This window comes from Gopherus evgoodei, unplaced genomic scaffold, assembly GCF_007399415.2.
Source record: "Gopherus evgoodei ecotype Sinaloan lineage unplaced genomic scaffold, rGopEvg1_v1.p scaffold_32_arrow_ctg1, whole genome shotgun sequence".
Lineage (NCBI taxonomy): Eukaryota > Metazoa > Chordata > Testudines > Testudinidae > Gopherus > Gopherus evgoodei.
In genome coordinates this window covers 3,801,319-3,816,769 of record NW_022059994.1, presented here as the reverse complement: position 1 = coordinate 3,816,769, position 15,451 = coordinate 3,801,319, and the positions used below count along the sequence as shown (strand labels likewise).

Below are 15,451 nucleotides of genomic sequence, written 5' to 3'. Positions count from 1 at the left end.
CTACCCCCAAGTTTCCCCTCACTTCAAAACGACTTGCTTAGAAAATCAGACCTAAAAATACAAAAGGGTCACAGCCACACTAGGACTGAACAGTGGCTGACTTTCTCATTGTTACCATATAATTATAAAATAAAGTGACAGGAATATTGTACTTACATGTCAGTGTACTGTATATGGTGGGCTGTGTAAGAGTTAAGTCGAGACCTGGGAAACTGCTGGTCTGCTGACATGGTATTGGGGGTAGAAGCTCCTGCAGGCACCTCTCTGCCCTTGATAAATAAAGTGCTACCCCTCTCTCTCCCCTTCTCCTTGGTAAGGATTGATAAGTGTTGCATCTGCATAAGGAATGTGGGGGTCTAAAGGACACCTTTGTGTAAAGCAGTGTGATCTCTCCCCTCCCTTCCTAGCTACATAAACGAGCTCGGGGTCATGGCCTTCTCCTCCCTTCCCTGCAAACTGTTGATCAAGGGAATTTGTGGCTGCAATTACTGCAAAGAAATGTATCTTCAAGGTAAAATTATCTGTAGAATAGACTAATGCTGTAAACAGTAACCAGGGGTGGGGATAATTATATTCAGTATATAGCTATTAATATTCATTGTCTGGGCATTCATGTTACTCAGTAAGGGTTTGGGGGATGTATGTAAGTATTTACATACTAACTTAGATAAAAGGAGTGTGCTGTGACTAATTCAGTGCTTACTCGACAATTGGGTGGAGGGGAACAAGTACCCTAATAAAAAAGCCCGTCTACTCAATCCACCCTAGTCAGCCTGCACATTATATATAGAGCACAATAAACAAGTCATTGTCTGTGTGAAATTTTAGTTTGTCCTGATGTCATTAGTGCTTTTTATGTAGCCCAGGGGTCCCCAACGCGGTGCCTGCAGGCACCATGTGCCGGCATCCTGGCCAGCGGTCGAGCATCCGACGAAATCCCACTGTGACGCCTCTGGATGATGCCGCTTGCCTCCGATAAGTGACATCATCCAGAGGCATCACCGCCGAAATGCCACCGAATTTCAGCAGCATTTCAGCAGATGCTCAACCGCCACCACGGTCCTTCATCTGGTGGGTGGTTGGGGACCACTGATGTAGCCTGTTGTAAAACAAGGCAAATATCTAGATGAATGACATACCCCTGGGAAGACGTTTGGGTATCCCCAGGGGTACACGTACCCCTGGTTGAGAACCACTGTCCAAGACATACCGGTGCATATTCGGATCACAGGACCCAAAATGGCAGACAAAGCAGCTAACAACGCTGCACGTAATGGCAGGCTTGCCGTAGAAAGACTTGGGGGTCTGCATGACAAATCAGCGTCCGGAATGGGGTACAGTCGTCTGGAAAGTTTGGGAGCCACAGGGCTAGGCATTGGGCATCTCGGTGCTTTAAAACCACCAGACGTGCCAACTCCCACGAACTGATCACGAGATATGTGATTTCTGAGTAAAATTAAGCCTCAGTCATGATCATACAATGGAGTTCTAAAAGTGAGGCTTTATTTTACGTAGAAATCTGTCAGCCGCTCGGGGCATGGCGGGGCCTCCCGCTGTCAGCTGGGGAAGCTGCTCCCCTGCCATCCTGGGAAGTGGAAGAAGGGACCCCACTGCAGACCACACATCAGGCCTGGGGAGCGTGAAGAACTCTTAAGGAGCAGAGGTGAGGCTGGGAGCAGCAAGAAGGCTGAAGTGAGGAGAGTGGGGGTGGAGGGGTTTGAGCAGATGGGGTGGTGCTGGGGGGTGAACTGAGGGCAAGGGGGGCGATGGAGTGGGGGGGGCTGAACTGTTGAGATGATTGTGATGGGGCTGAGGAACTGAAATGAAAGAGGCTGAACTGAGGGGGGTTGGGTGGGGACAGAACTGATGGGGAACGGGGACAGGATTAATTGCTGGACAGGGCAGACGTGGAGATGAGAATTTCTGCAGCAGGGGCCAAAAACCACCTTATCCATGGAGAGTGGGCCATGCTAATTGTCGCGTGCGCACACCCCGGGGATGGGCCGGGGGAGTTCAAACATCAAGAGACTGGCCTAAAAAACACAGTAAATTTTATTTTTTTATAAATGGTGTGATTTTGGGGGCCAATCTCATGATTTTTGAACTCTTGAAAGTTGGCAGTACTGAGCCACAGCCCTGGGCAGGGTGTGCTGAGATGATCTGGCCGGAGAGGGGAGAAAAAAAAAGTTCCATTGGTGATGACTTTCTTGCAGCTCTTAACCCCTCTCCCCAATTTTGTCCCTCTCCTTCCCTGGCCTACCACTTCACTCTGACATGACCCAGCCTGCCTCTGGGCCTCTCCCTTTATAGCTGGGAGCAGAGACCTCACTGAGCATGTTCAGATCACTCCAGCAGACTCAGTAACAGCGAGCAAAGTTGTCAGCTGGGGAAAGCAGGAAGAGTTTGTCCTACTGATCAGTATTGCACTGGTAAGTAACTCTACACTGCAGAAATCCAGAGTTAAGGGGGTGAGAAACTCCCAAGGGGCTCTGGTGGGGGTGAACCCTGCTCCACAAGGAAACACTGGACTGCAAAGTAATCCAGGGTAAAGTCACCCCAAAAATTAGCCACGAGGCCTGTTCCAACTAGCCTTTCTGCTGCCCTTGACTGTTTCCCTTCTCTTGCTTGAGACAGTTTGTCAAAGAGTCAGTAAAAACCCGTTTCAGACTCCGCTCAGACCTGATCTGGGTGAGGGCTGATGATTTGAAATCAATCCCCTGAAGTGTTACAGTGAATCCCCATACCCCCGCACCATAAAAGGAGTTTTCTTTCTCCTGACACTAGCATGTGATTCCTGAATATTTCCTCCCCTTCTCACTGTGGCATTTGGCCCCACTCACTGCAATAGAGGGGATTTCCAACTACCCATCAAACAGCACTGGATTTAAACGGAGCATTAAACACAAATCCCCTTGATTCGCTGTCACTCTAAGCTGGGGATGCCCCAAGGATCCTGGAACTGCTGAGACATTTCTCCCAGATACGTGAGGTAGGAGAAAGATTTTTTTCTTTCTTTCTTTTTTTAATCCTTTCTGTGTGTGCGTGTCAGACCCAAGCACTGTTGCCAGGGAGCTGAGATCTCTAGAGTTCTTGTTCGTACTCTGGGTGAGAATCCAGGCATCGCGTGGAGAACCCGTACTAAGTCCTCCACAAAACTGAGGGCCCAGATCTGGGGCTGCAGGGAGGGGAAGAGGCTCTGCTGTGGGAACTCTGCTCCCCACCTCCTAGCACGGTGGTAGGACCATTCTCCAGTAGCACCAACCATTTCGTGAGAGCTTCAGCCATTAACCGTAGTCTGGTGTCTGGGGAAGAAGTTGCCACAGGGGGGCTGCACTGGGGGTCTAGGCCCTGGCCACACAATGGAAGTTAATTTCGCTTCCCCAAAGTTTGCCCATTTGCTTGAGATTCACGCTCACTGGGCATCTTTGTATCACTCTTGCTAGCAGATGATTAATACTGGTGCCCCTCTGTGGGAGATTGTGAGGATTCATTTGAGTTCATTATGGACTTTTAAGCTTAGAATCATAGGACTGGAAGGGACCTCGAGAGGTCATCTAATCCAGTCCCCTGCGCTCAAGACAGGACCAAGCATTATCAGACCATCCCTTACGGGTGTTTGTCCAACTTACTCTTAAAAATCTTTATTTTTCTGGAACTGTTGGTCCTGGCTCCATCATTAGGGTTGAGTTCTGAAATGTAGTAAATGAAGGTGAAAGTTCCTCTTTTCTTCACCTGCATATTTTAATACCCTTTACATTTGAGGTGCAGTTTTGTGGGTAGTGTTTGAAATTGGGCATTTATTGAAATTCTGATGTGGTGGTCTCTTTTTTTTTTGGTTGGGGTGTATTTTTCAAAGAGCATTGTATACCCACAGAAAGACTGGCAGACCAGTGTTTTGGGTGGATCTGGTATATTGGAAAAGGTTCAGAAAAGGGCAACAAAAATGATTAGGGGTATGGAACGACTTCCGTATGAGGAGAGATTAATAAGACTGGGACTTTTCAGCTTGGAAAAGAGACGGCTAAGGGGAGGTATGATTGAGGTCTATAAAATCATGACTGGTGTAGAAAAAGTAGATAAGGAAGTGTTGTTTACTATTTCTCATAACACAAGAACTAGGGGTCACCAAATGAAATGAATAGGCATCAGGTTTAAAACAAATAAAAGGAAGTATTTCTTCAAACAACGCACAGTCAACCTGTGGAACTCCTTGCCAGAGGATGTTGTGAAGGCCAAGACCATAACAGGGTTCAAAAAAGAACTAGATAAGTTCATGGAGGATAGGACCCTCAATGGCTATTAGCCAGGATGGGCAAGGATGGTGTTCCTAGCCTCTCTTTGCCAGAAGCTCGGAATGGACGACAGGGGATGGATCACTTGATGATCACCTGTTCTGTTCATTCCCTCTGGGGCACCTGGCACTGGCCACTGTCAGAAGAACATAAGAACGGCCATACTGGGTAAGACCAAAGGTACATCTAGCCAGTATCCTGTCTTCTGAAGACAGGATACTGGGCTAGATGGACCATTGGTCTGACCCAGTATAGCCATCCTTATGTTCTCTTGCTAACTTTGCTTTATATCAGGACCTGACATTTTTGCTCACTGTAGTTCAGGCCTCAGGCCTTGTACCAGGCCTCATGTTTCAGGCTCTCTCCTTCTACTACAGCTGGGACAGGCTGTAGCAAGCTGTGCACTGGGTTATTCGCTGAGTCAGTTTCATTGAGGGGGCCGCTTCTGTGCACTAAAAGGAGAGGGGCTCAGATCGGTCGAGGTTTAGCAAGTGGAGGGGGTCAGTGTGGATATACATTGGTGCAGAAGGAAGGAAGAGGGGCTTGTGGCGGAGAGATACTTACAGCCCTCATTATGGAGAGACACCTAACTCTCCAGAGCGAGTGTGAAACAGGCATTGCCCATTCTCTTCACCAATCCCAACGAACTTTCCCTCAGCTTCATGCCCTCACTTTTCCCCCATACGGTTCTCACTGAGCTTTTTCTCCCATCCATGCATGGCATAAAGGAAGAGGCCAGAAAAAACATTGGTGATCCCGGCAGCCATGGCCTCAGCGGCTCCTGTACAGGGAATCCAAGAGGAAACCATGTGTCCCATCTGCCTGGAGTATCTAATGGACCCCGTGACCATGGACTGTGGGCACAACTTCTGCCAGGGCTGCATCATTAACTACTGTGACAAATGGGAAGAATATGGCCCCTTGGAGTGTCCCGTCTGCAGAGACCGGATCCGGAAAGGGAGCCTCCGGCCCAACTGGCAGCTGGGAAATATAGTAAGGAAAATTAGACAACTGGAATTAAATCCTAGCAAAGAGAATCTGTGTGAGACACACCAGGAGAAACTCAACCTATTCTGCGAGGAGGACAGGGAAGCCGTGTGTGTGGCTTGTTGGAGATCTCCCCAGCACAGATCTCACAAAGTGCTGCTCATGGAGGAGGCTGCTCAGAAATACAAGGTAGGAAACACTCTGACTGACGTTGGTTAATTCAATCCTTCCCTTTTCAGACTAAATTGATCTTTTCCCCCATAGACGCTGACTTACTTAGATGTTTGACCCCTGCTCCATCCCAGGTCCCATCCCCACTCTGCCTCTTCCCACCCCATCCCTCCACCTCTTCCTTCCCCCGCTGATTTCCCTCCTCTCCCAGCGCCTCCTGCACACCACTACAGCTGATTGCAGTGGGGGGAGGCATTGGGAGAGAGGGGGAAGAGCTGATTGGTGAGGCCACTGGTGGGTGGGAGGCGCTGAGGGGAAGGGGCAGGCACTGATCTGCAGGCCCTGCTGGTGGGTGCTGAGCACCCACAACTTTTTTTCCCCATAGGTGCCCCAGCCCCAGAGCACCCATGGAGTCGGCGACTCGGTGTCTATGTTTTCCCCCCGGGGTTGCTTAAGTTTCTCTGAGACTCTTTCAGAGCAACAGGTTCTCCCAGTTTCCTGGATTTCCTCTCCCAGAAGCCGGCTCCATCAATAGTCCTGCCTTACAGAGCTACTCCCTCTGGGCTGGCACTGATGCTGCTCTAGCATTGTGCTGAGGTGTCCAGAGGAGGTGCTGTCTCTCTTAAAGGGAATTAACAATGATGGCTGCAAGGTTCCCATCAGAGACGGAGCGGATGAGCCTGCTGCAGCCCAGATGCAGCCAAAAAGGAGGTTCAGACTGAAGAGATAGAGACGGCAGTTCTGCTGCCGGGGACATGTGAATAATGGTGGGTTGGTAGCACCGCTACAGTTAAGGCAGAAACTGGTTTATTGTTTGAAAGCCAATTTTCTGAACTGCTCTGAAATCCTCGTTCTTACTCCGATTGACTTGAAAATTCCCCTCCCTCCTGGGATTCCAAGTTAGGGTTAGTGGGCCACATCTGAAGTGGCTTGAGCCAGGTATTCCTGAAATGAGCTTTGTTACCAATGTGACATCCTGGAAAACACAAATCCAGCGGGGAAATAACCCTGGGAAAAGGGAAAAATCAAAAGTCACTTTTCCTTTGTTAGGATCAAATTCAGCTCCATTTGCAGAGCATGATGAAAGAGAGAGATGAGATCCCGGCCGTTAAACTGAATGAGGAAAAGAGACTCCTGGAACTGCTGGTAGGTGCCTTTGTTAATTGCTAGCAGATATTCTCGGGAGCATTGTCAGTGTTCTCCTTACTCTGAGTGATGGGAAAGCGACTGTGGGTAACTTTCCCCTTTCCACAGTGATTAGTTAGTTGTCTGTGTCAAGTAAACTCTGTTCTGGTTTAATGGAGATGAGGCAGGCAAATGGTGAAGGCGGGAGACTGTTTATTTATGAAGACAGATCCTTTCTAGGGATAATTTGAACGTTCGTCACGGGGCTAATAGTCAAGGTGACACTTCCTTTCAGGTCACTTGGACCATCGCAGGCAGGCAGCATGTGCAACTCTGGTGAGAGTCCCTGACCCTCCAGCTAGGGATCTACTGTGAAACGGCCCGTGACTCTCCACGTAGTCCCAACTTGCCTTTTCCCTGCGTGTCCCTTACAGGAGAAAATGGAAGCCGAGAGGCAGAAGATTGTATCTGTATTCAAGCAGCTGCGCCAGTTTCTGGAGGACCAAGAGCAACTCCTGCTGGCCCAGTTGGAAAAGTTGGACAAAGAGATTAGGAAGAACCAGGATGAAAACGCCACCAAAGTGTCCAAGGAGATACCCCGTCTCAGCGAGCTGATCGGCGAGATGGAGGGGATGTGCCGGCAGCCGGCCAGCAAATTCCTGCAGGTGAGACTGACTTAGAGACCCCCCCCCAGATCCCTGCACAGGTGTCACAGCAACGGAGTCCAGGAGTCAGTAACTCAGTCGGTGCATTGCTGGAATGGGAATTATGATTGTCCTTTGGAGAGTTACAGGCTCCTAGATGTTTGAGATGGAAATGCCCCCTTCGCTCAGACACTCCATGGCCCTGGGGCCAGAGCAGGGTTGCTCCCACCATCTCACTTTCTTTGGTTTTGTGCAGTCAAGGTTCAAAGTTCCCAGGGGTTGCGGCTTCCACTGTTTCCCCTTGGGAGATGATTCTCTAGTCAGATACTTCTAGAGTCAGGAAGATTGCCCTGATATTCAGCCACAACTTTCCCTTTCGTAGTTTCTTCCCCTTGCTCCTCATTCTATCCACACGGGTCACACTTGGCAATTCCTGCCCCTCCTTGGTCTCTGGATTCTGCAGGGCAGCAGGCTGGAATATTTGAGAGCTCTGGGCTGTATCTGCGGGAATGTACAGCATAGGCTCTGACTCTTATTTTTCCCAGGAGGTGCTCAACCCCCACTCTGCCCCGAGGCCGCGCCCTCGCTCTGCCTCTTCCAACCCCTCCCCCAAGATCCCCCACTCACTGCTCTCCACCCTCCCCCAGCGCTTCCCCCAGCCACAAAACAGCTGATTGGAAGCACCGCCAAACAGCTGTGGCTGGTGGATGTTGAGCACCCACTATTTTTTTTTCTGTGGGTACTTGAGCCCCGGAGCACCCACAGAGTTGGCGCCTGTGACCTGCAGCACTAGGGAGATGGGGAAAGATGAGGGTGGGGGAACAAAGTTATTGGGGCTATGGGTGGGACGAAGGTGGGAGAAGGAGATACTGTTTCTCTTCCTTGAGGGAATGACCTGCGCGTTATAAACAGCAGAGTTCTCTGGTCTGATCACAAACTCTCCACGCTCGTTCATGACCATGAGAGGAGCACAAAGAGTTAGAGAGTTTTTCAATATGGGCATCAGAAAGAGAAAGAGCCCTTCCCATGAGAACGCTCCTGCCCATTTCCACTCACAATACCATCTCTGTGGCTTTCGTTTTCCACAAATAAAAGCAAAAACCCACTTGGGCATAGGTGCCAGCTTCCTCATTTCCCCAGGGGCGCTCGACCCCTTCTCCGCCCCAGGCCCTGCCCCCTCCCCACCCCTTCCCCCAAGGCCCCACCCGAGCCCACCTCTTTCTGCCCCATTCCACCCTGCCCTCTCGCCCCACCCCCTGCCTCCTGCACACCGCTGAACAGCTGATGCACAGAAGGAGGGAGGTTCTGGGGGGGAGGGGGAGGAGTTGATCAGCAGGGTCGCCCAGGGATGGGAGGCGCTGGAGGGAGGGGGAGGAGTTGATTGGCAGGGCTGCCCGAGGGTGGGAGGTGCTGGGCCGGGGGTGGGGAAGTTGATCGGCAGGGCCACCCGGGGACGGGTGGCACTAGGAGGGAGGGGGAGGAGTTGATTGGCAGGGCCGCCTGGGGACGGGAGGCACTAGGGGGGAGGGGGAGTAGTTGATTGGCAGGGCCGCCCGGGGATGGGAGGCACTGGGCGGGAGGGGGAGTTGATCGGCCGGGCCGCCCAGGGACGGGAGGCGCTGGGCGGGAAGGGGAGGAGTTGATCGGCAGGGCCGCCTGGGGATGGGAGGCACTGGGTGGGAGGGGGAGGAGTTGATTGGCAGGGCCGCCTGGGGGCGGGAGGGGGAGGAGTTGATTGGCAGGGCTGCCTGGGGATCGGAGGCGCTGGGGGGGAGGGGGAGGAGTTGATTGGCAGGGCCACTTGGGGTTGGGAGGTGCTGGGAGGTGGGGGAAGGGGAGGTGCTCCCCGGTTAGTGCTGAGCACCTTTTTTTTTTAATGGGTGCTCCAGCCCCAGAGCACCCGCAGAGTCGTGCCAATGCACTTGGGAAAAAATGTTTATGAATAAAAGGGTCCTAGATCCCCATGTGCACGGTGCTGAATTTAGAGCGAGCCCCCTCCAGAGCAGGCGGGGCCCTGAACCCGTGGGACTGAGCTCCCTGTTCTTTATCTTTCTTCTAGGACATCAGAAGCACCTTAAGCAGGTACGTGGCTCCTTCCTGCTTTACAGGGCTGGGAAAGGACTTGGTCGCTGTGTTCAAACTCCGTCTTGCCAGGATGCCACAGCACAGCACGTGGGGCTGGGTCACATTCGGCTACACATCTCGGATGAATTTAACATCCAGAGGTTCTCACCCCCTGGCCTAACACTCTGGAGTTAACCATCCTGCGGGAAAGCTTCTGAACCTCAAGTATTTCTAGAGAAGTCACCTCCCTGGGGGACTGGCTGCCTCAGGGTTCTGGGGATGGAATATGGGCCTTTCCTCGCTAGGGCACAGGATAGAGTCCTGCCCGGGGCAGCGAGCATCAAGAGTCTTTACTGCTTAAGGACTGTTTGGAGACCTGTGTGGAGTGAGCTGGGGAAGCGGGGAGTAGATCAATGTTTAATTTGTGCTGCGGTTTGCCAGGGCTGAGACCCGGCACCTGTAGGCTTGGCAGTTCATCACCACAGGCAGTGAGTTATATGGCCCCTTGGTGACCATGCTTCACCAATATTCAGGAATGTGGGACCAGCTTCACCAATGTTTGGGTTTATATTTTCAGAGCCATCCTGTCCATAGGATGGACCGGGGCACCCGACCCGGTCCCCGTGCTTTGGGGGGCTCCACACTTCAGGGGGAAGCGAGGTCCAGGGTGGTCTGGAGGGTTAGCGGGGGACCTGGCGCCGGCAGCAGCCACAGTCCTGGCCTCAGCCTGCCCTGCCCCACCTCTTCCCACTCCTGCTCCACCTCTTCCCACCCCTGCTCTACCCCCTCCCCGCCCCACTCCACCCCTTCCCCCAAGCCCCTGCCCCATCTCTTCCCACCCCTGCTCCACCCCCTCCCCGCCCCATTCCTTCCCTTACCCCAAGCCCCTTCCCTGCCTCTTTTTGGCTTACGCCCCCTCCCCCGAGCGACTCCAGGACCCAGCAGGGCAGAGCAGAGTGGGGTGGGCTGGGGCCGGGTCGCTCGCTGCTGTTGGCGCCAGACTCCCCGCTAACCCCCATGCCGCCTGAGATCCCGCGTCCCCCTGAAGTGCAGGGCCCGGGATGGTTGCCCCGGTCTGTCCTATGGACAGGATGGCTCTGCTTGGACCCGTTCTGGGCACCATCAAAAATTATACAAACCTGGCACACACTGTTCATCGCCCTGGCACCTCTGGGCATGCCGCGTCACTTATGAAAATTAAAAAATTTCTTGAGCCCCAGCACCTCTTACATCTGTTCAGGGCTTAATTTGTAATGAATCAGTCCATTTCTGAGTGCACACATGACTACAACACGAAGACCAGCAGGGAGGCCAAGGAGTGAATTGGCTGGGAGACTCGATTCCTGTTTTGCCCCAGAGCGGCTTCTCCAGGCCAGAGCTGAAGAATATTAACAGGATCTTCAGGGGGAAGGTTGTATGGCCACAGCCTGTGCTGCACCTGCTCTGAGGCTGGGAGAAGTCGAGGAATTCTAATTCCAGACCCATTAGAGCAGCAACGTTCACTAACAACAAAAATGATGTGTCACTAAACAAAATACAAGAATGTGACATTTTCTCTCCAGGTGTGAGAAGGGGAAGTTCCAGCAGCCAGTGGAGATGTCTTCAGAGCTGGAAAAGAGACTTGGAGAGTTGTCTCAGAATAATAGTGTCCTCACGGAGACTCTGAAGAAGTTCAAAGGTACCAAGATGGGATCGAGGAGCAGAAATTGGGATGAGTCTACAGACTGTGGGAGAAGATTGGGCTGCATTAGTGGGAGTGTTGCCAGCAGATCCAGAGAAGTGATTATTCCCTTCTATTCGGCACTGGTGAAGCCACATCTGGAGTATTGCATCCAGTTTTGGGCCCCCAGTACAGAAAGGATGTGGACAAATTGGAGAGAGTCTAGCAGAGGGCAATGAAAATGATTAGGGGGCTGGGGCACGTGACTTATGAGGAGAGGCTGAGGAAACTGGGCTTATTTAGTCTGCAGAAGAGAAGAGTGAGGAGGATTTGATAGCAGCCTTCAACTACCTGAAGGGGGGTTCCAAAGAGGATGGAGCTCGGCTGTTCTCAGTGGTGGCAGATGACAGAACGAGGAGCAATGGTCTCAAGTTGCAGTGGGGGAGGTCTAGGTTGGATATTAGGAAACACTATTTCACTAGGAGGGTGGTGAAGCACTGGAATGGGTTACCAAGGGAGGTGGTGGAATCTCCTTCCTTAGAAGTTTTTAAGGCCTGGCTTGACAAAGCCTTGTCTGGGATGATTTAGTTGGTGTTGGTCCTGCTTTGAGCAGGGGGTTGGACTAGATGACCTCCTGAGATTTCTTCCAATCCTAATCTTCTATGATTGTATGATATATGAACCTATAGAAAAAAGACACTCCAACATTAGTAAGATGACAAAATACAAATAAGGAAAAGAGGAATATTCCCTACTAAATATGCATTATATATAGCGGCATCGGAGAAACATATTGTAAAAGTAGTATCCCAGCCTAGGGGCAGTTGGAGAAGGAGGTGCCAGAATGATGGCCACGCATGATGAGGAAGAAGGTGATGGTGATGAGGAAGATGATGGCTAACATGTCAGGTTATTCTGCAAGGGATGGTGTGAGTATGTGGGTGTGTAGATGTATATTCTGTAGTACCTCTGTCTCCCTTATTGAGTTGGGGTGTTTGTGACTGTGCTAAATATATTAATAAACTATATTTGTAATAATAGAGGAATTTCTATAGTGTGAGTGTTGCAACTGTGCACATTGGGGTTTCCAGCTGTATAATAATTTGAATAATACTGGGCCTCATCTTGGGACAAGAACCTGCTAACCCTCAAAGTGATAACTGGGGATTCCTAAGTAATTAATATATATTATAGATCCGGTTACAGACTGGGCAGGGGAGAAGAGGTGGCACACGGGTGGGGAAGAAGAGGGGCAGGGTCACAGTTTGGGCACTGGTGGCCCCCCCACTTCTAGGGAGTGTCCTCTGCTCCTGACAGCAGTTCACCTCAGAAGTTCTCTAGGTTGTTTTAATAAAAGTTCTATTCTTTTGTTATGTACTGATGTGTTGTTTAATGAACTCCAAGGTCATTACAGGGGTGTTGTTTGAAACATGAAAGCGTGCTGTCTCATCTCTTCTGTCCCTTCCGCCTCCAGACACTCTGCCGTCTGAACTGGAGAAAAAAAGAAGGGAATCCCTAGGATTGCACAGACGGGTTGAGATTGCCGGTGGAGATGGGCTTCAAATGAAGACAGAAATTCTATCGAGACACTTTCATGAACCTGGAGCTGAAGTTACAAACCAAACTAACACAGCTCGTGACACACGTCCCATTCACAAATAAAATAGAGAATTGTAAATACTACGGCGACCCTAAGCTCAAGTCACATGAACAATCCTGATACCAGCCTTAATATTGAGTCCATGCCCACGCCAAGGAACAGAAGCACTCTCACGAACCTGCATCCGAACACTTTCCTCTGACCCCGGGGTAGGGTTGCCAACTTGGTAATACTTAAAAACCAGACACTCCAGCAGGAGTGCTGGAACCTCCCCTGCCCCGCCTCTTTCCCCCGAGGCCCCTCCCCTGCTCTGCCTCTTCCCCCCAAAGCCTCACCCCACTTCTTCCTCCTGAGATCCCTCCCAGGGATCCAGGACTGTCACATCCAGCATCAAGCTGCTGGGGAGTGTTAGAAATGGCTCCAGCCTCCCCCAGGGCCAAGCTCTGCCCCTAATGCTCTGATTCTCTCTCTCCCCAGTGAACATGACTCTGGATCCAGACACGGCTCATCCCGAACTCATCGTGTCAGAGGATGGGAAAAGTGCAAGATGGGGATTCACAGAAGAGGATCTACCCAACAATCCAGAGCGATTTGACATTTTGCCCTGTGTGCTTGGCTGTGACAGATTCACCTCAGGGAGACATTGCTGGGAGGTGGAAGTAGGGGGTGGGCGATTCTGGGCTGTGGGAGTGGCCAGAGAGTCTGTGAGGAGGAAGGGATGGATCAGCCGTAACCCTGAGGGGGGGATCTGGGCTGTGGAGCAGTGTGGAGATCAATACCAGGCTCTCACCTCCCCTGAGAGCTGCCTGCCCCTGAACCAGGCCACCAGCAGGATGCGGGTTTCTCTGGACTGTGAACGGGGGCAGGTGACATTTTTTGATGCTGAGAACCAGGGCCTGGTTTTCACTTTCCCGCCTGCCTCTTTCACTGGGGAGAAAATCCGACCTTGGCTCCAGGTGGGGAGATCCCAGCTCAGACTGTGTCCCTAAGACACAGGGGGGAAATATCCCCCCTGAGAACCTGAAATCAGCCTCTCTAGCCTCAGATGTCCTCATCTCCATGACCCTGGTGCCTCCATGGGGGACAATGGATCATCAAAGCATAGAGAGGAAGCAGCAATGGAGATGGAGACGTCAGGTTTTCCCCCTATGGACTGTGCAGCCTATTTCTCACTGTCCTCCATAGTCAGGAAGACTGGGATCCCAGCTCAGGCACTGAGACACTGAGGGAAAAGCCCACCGGGAATTAAAAGATGGGTTTCTTTAGCCACCATCATCCTAGTCTCCATGACCTTGGAGGACTCCTGTCTCCCCATTCTCCTGGCCCCTCCTCTCTCTGACCCCCTGGAAGTTCATCCCTCTCCTTGCCAGTACTAGGGGTGAGAAAGGGATGGGTGAAGAACCACTGAAACTGCAGGAAGTGCAGACGGGCTGTGAGGGACAGGGGCCAATGTGGGGGTTGCAGGGGTCACAGTGGGGTGTGGGGCAGAATTGCACTGGTGCAAACCTCAAGAGATCAACAATTTTGAGACTGCCCTGTAAAGCGTGAGTTTTTAATAAAACATCATATGTTTTTTAAACCGTCTTTTGACTTTTTACCTGCCTTTTCCTCTCCTGCCAGTGTCTGTGGGATAATTTCAGGTTACAAAGTCAACCTTTAATGGACAGGCACATGCATGTCTCTTGCTGGCTGTTCGGATGGAATTCCCATTTCCTTGGTTCCCAAGTTAGGGGACCTACCATCCATCCTCCCTTACAGTCTTGACTCTCTTCCTTCTTAGGTGAAGTCTATGTCTTCACAAAACTCTGCAGTGGCACTGCTGTAGTGCTTCCAGTGTAGACTCTCACTCCAGCGATAGGAAGGGTTCTCCTCTCACTGTAGCTAATCCACCTTCCCGAGAGGTGAGAGCTAGGTCCACAGAAGAATTCTTCCATGGATCTGCATTAGGGATTAGATCTTCTTAACCGCGTCACTCAGGGGTGTGGGTTTTTCACAGCCCTAATCAACATAACTGCATTGACCTAACTTTTTAGTACAGGCATGACCTAAGCCAACTCTACTGCCAGCACAGCCCCCTAGTGGAGATGCAGCCTATGCTGACAAAAGGGGTTTTGTTCTCTCTGCAAACGAACACCATCAGACCAAAGTTGGCTATGCCACCAAAAGCCCTTTTCCATCAACAAAGGTGCATCGATCGATTACTGGAGGTTTTGTCGGCATAGAAACATCAGTCAAGGACGTGGGTTCTTTCTCCACCCCAACCGACCCACCTACGCCAATGTAACTTTTCATTGTAAACCAGTCCCTAGTTTATCTTTGAGAAAAGAAAAGGGTGGTAGATAGTGTGAGAACCACTGACCTGATCAATGCATCGTGGTTCACACTAGTACCTAGTACTTGGTAGGGTTGATGAGTGAGTACCTCCTGGTGAGTTAGATGTAAATATACACATAGTACTTCGTAGGGTTGATGGGTTACATAGATATTATTAAAGAACTTGACATCAACTCCTGCTTTCTGAAAGTAGCTGCAGAAGAACATAGGTTGGGGGCGGCAGACAAAAATGGGGATTGCACATTATATGCAACAGCAGGAGAGAAAGATGCTTTCTCGTTATCTGTGCCAGTGCTAGCCCATTGGGGGCCCTAAACAGGAACATTCCCCCCACAATTTAAAACAGGCATGTTCTTATAATAAACAGTGAATCAGGAGCTCTCCTGAGTTGCTTGGGGCTCTAAGCAATTGATTTAGTCTGTTTATGGCTAGGGCAGGCTCTGGTCATGACATCTGAGTAAATTCGTACCTTTAGGTAGTACTGCCGTTAAAGTACACATGGCATATTCCCAAACTGGTATTGCCATGTAGACGGGAAGGGTGGAACTAGTGTGGGGACTGGGGAGGCAGAATG

The 15,451-nt window shown here is 51.1% G+C and overlaps 3 protein-coding genes across 4 annotated transcripts in view; 2 read left to right on the top strand and 1 right to left on the bottom strand.

Annotated features, from left to right (window-relative positions):
- LOC115640774 (putative zinc finger protein 66) overlaps nt 1-15,451 on the bottom strand; it is a 687,485-nt gene that overhangs the window by 363,013 nt on the left and 309,021 nt on the right. The window lies entirely within an intron of this gene.
- LOC115640675 (zinc finger protein 850-like) overlaps nt 1-15,451 on the top strand; it is a 542,158-nt gene that overhangs the window by 259,525 nt on the left and 267,182 nt on the right. The gene's annotated exons all lie outside the window — the stretch shown is intronic.
- LOC115640795 (tripartite motif-containing protein 10-like) lies at nt 1,274-13,985 on the top strand. Its single transcript, XM_030543790.1, has 9 exons — nt 1,274-1,663; nt 2,284-2,989; nt 5,021-5,468; nt 6,501-6,596; nt 7,010-7,240; nt 9,279-9,301; nt 10,846-10,961; nt 12,418-12,477; nt 13,021-13,985. The coding sequence occupies exons 3-9, from the start codon at nt 5,058-5,060 to the stop codon at nt 13,530-13,532; spliced, it is 1,449 nt and encodes a 482-aa protein (XP_030399650.1). The 5' UTR covers nt 1,274-1,663; nt 2,284-2,989; nt 5,021-5,057; the 3' UTR covers nt 13,533-13,985.

Excerpts from the sequence above, each read along its gene's own strand:
- LOC115640795 (XM_030543790.1), top strand. The coding sequence starts at position 5,058 with ATGGCCTCAGCGGCTCCTGTACAGGGAATCCAAGAGGAAACCATGTGT. Across the intron at positions 10,962-12,417 it reads GACTCTGAAGAAGTTCAAAG|ACACTCTGCCGTCTGAACTG; the intron begins GTACCAAGATGG and ends TTCCGCCTCCAG. Across the intron at positions 12,478-13,020 it reads CCTAGGATTGCACAGACGGG|TGAACATGACTCTGGATCCA; the intron begins TTGAGATTGCCG and ends CTCTCTCCCCAG.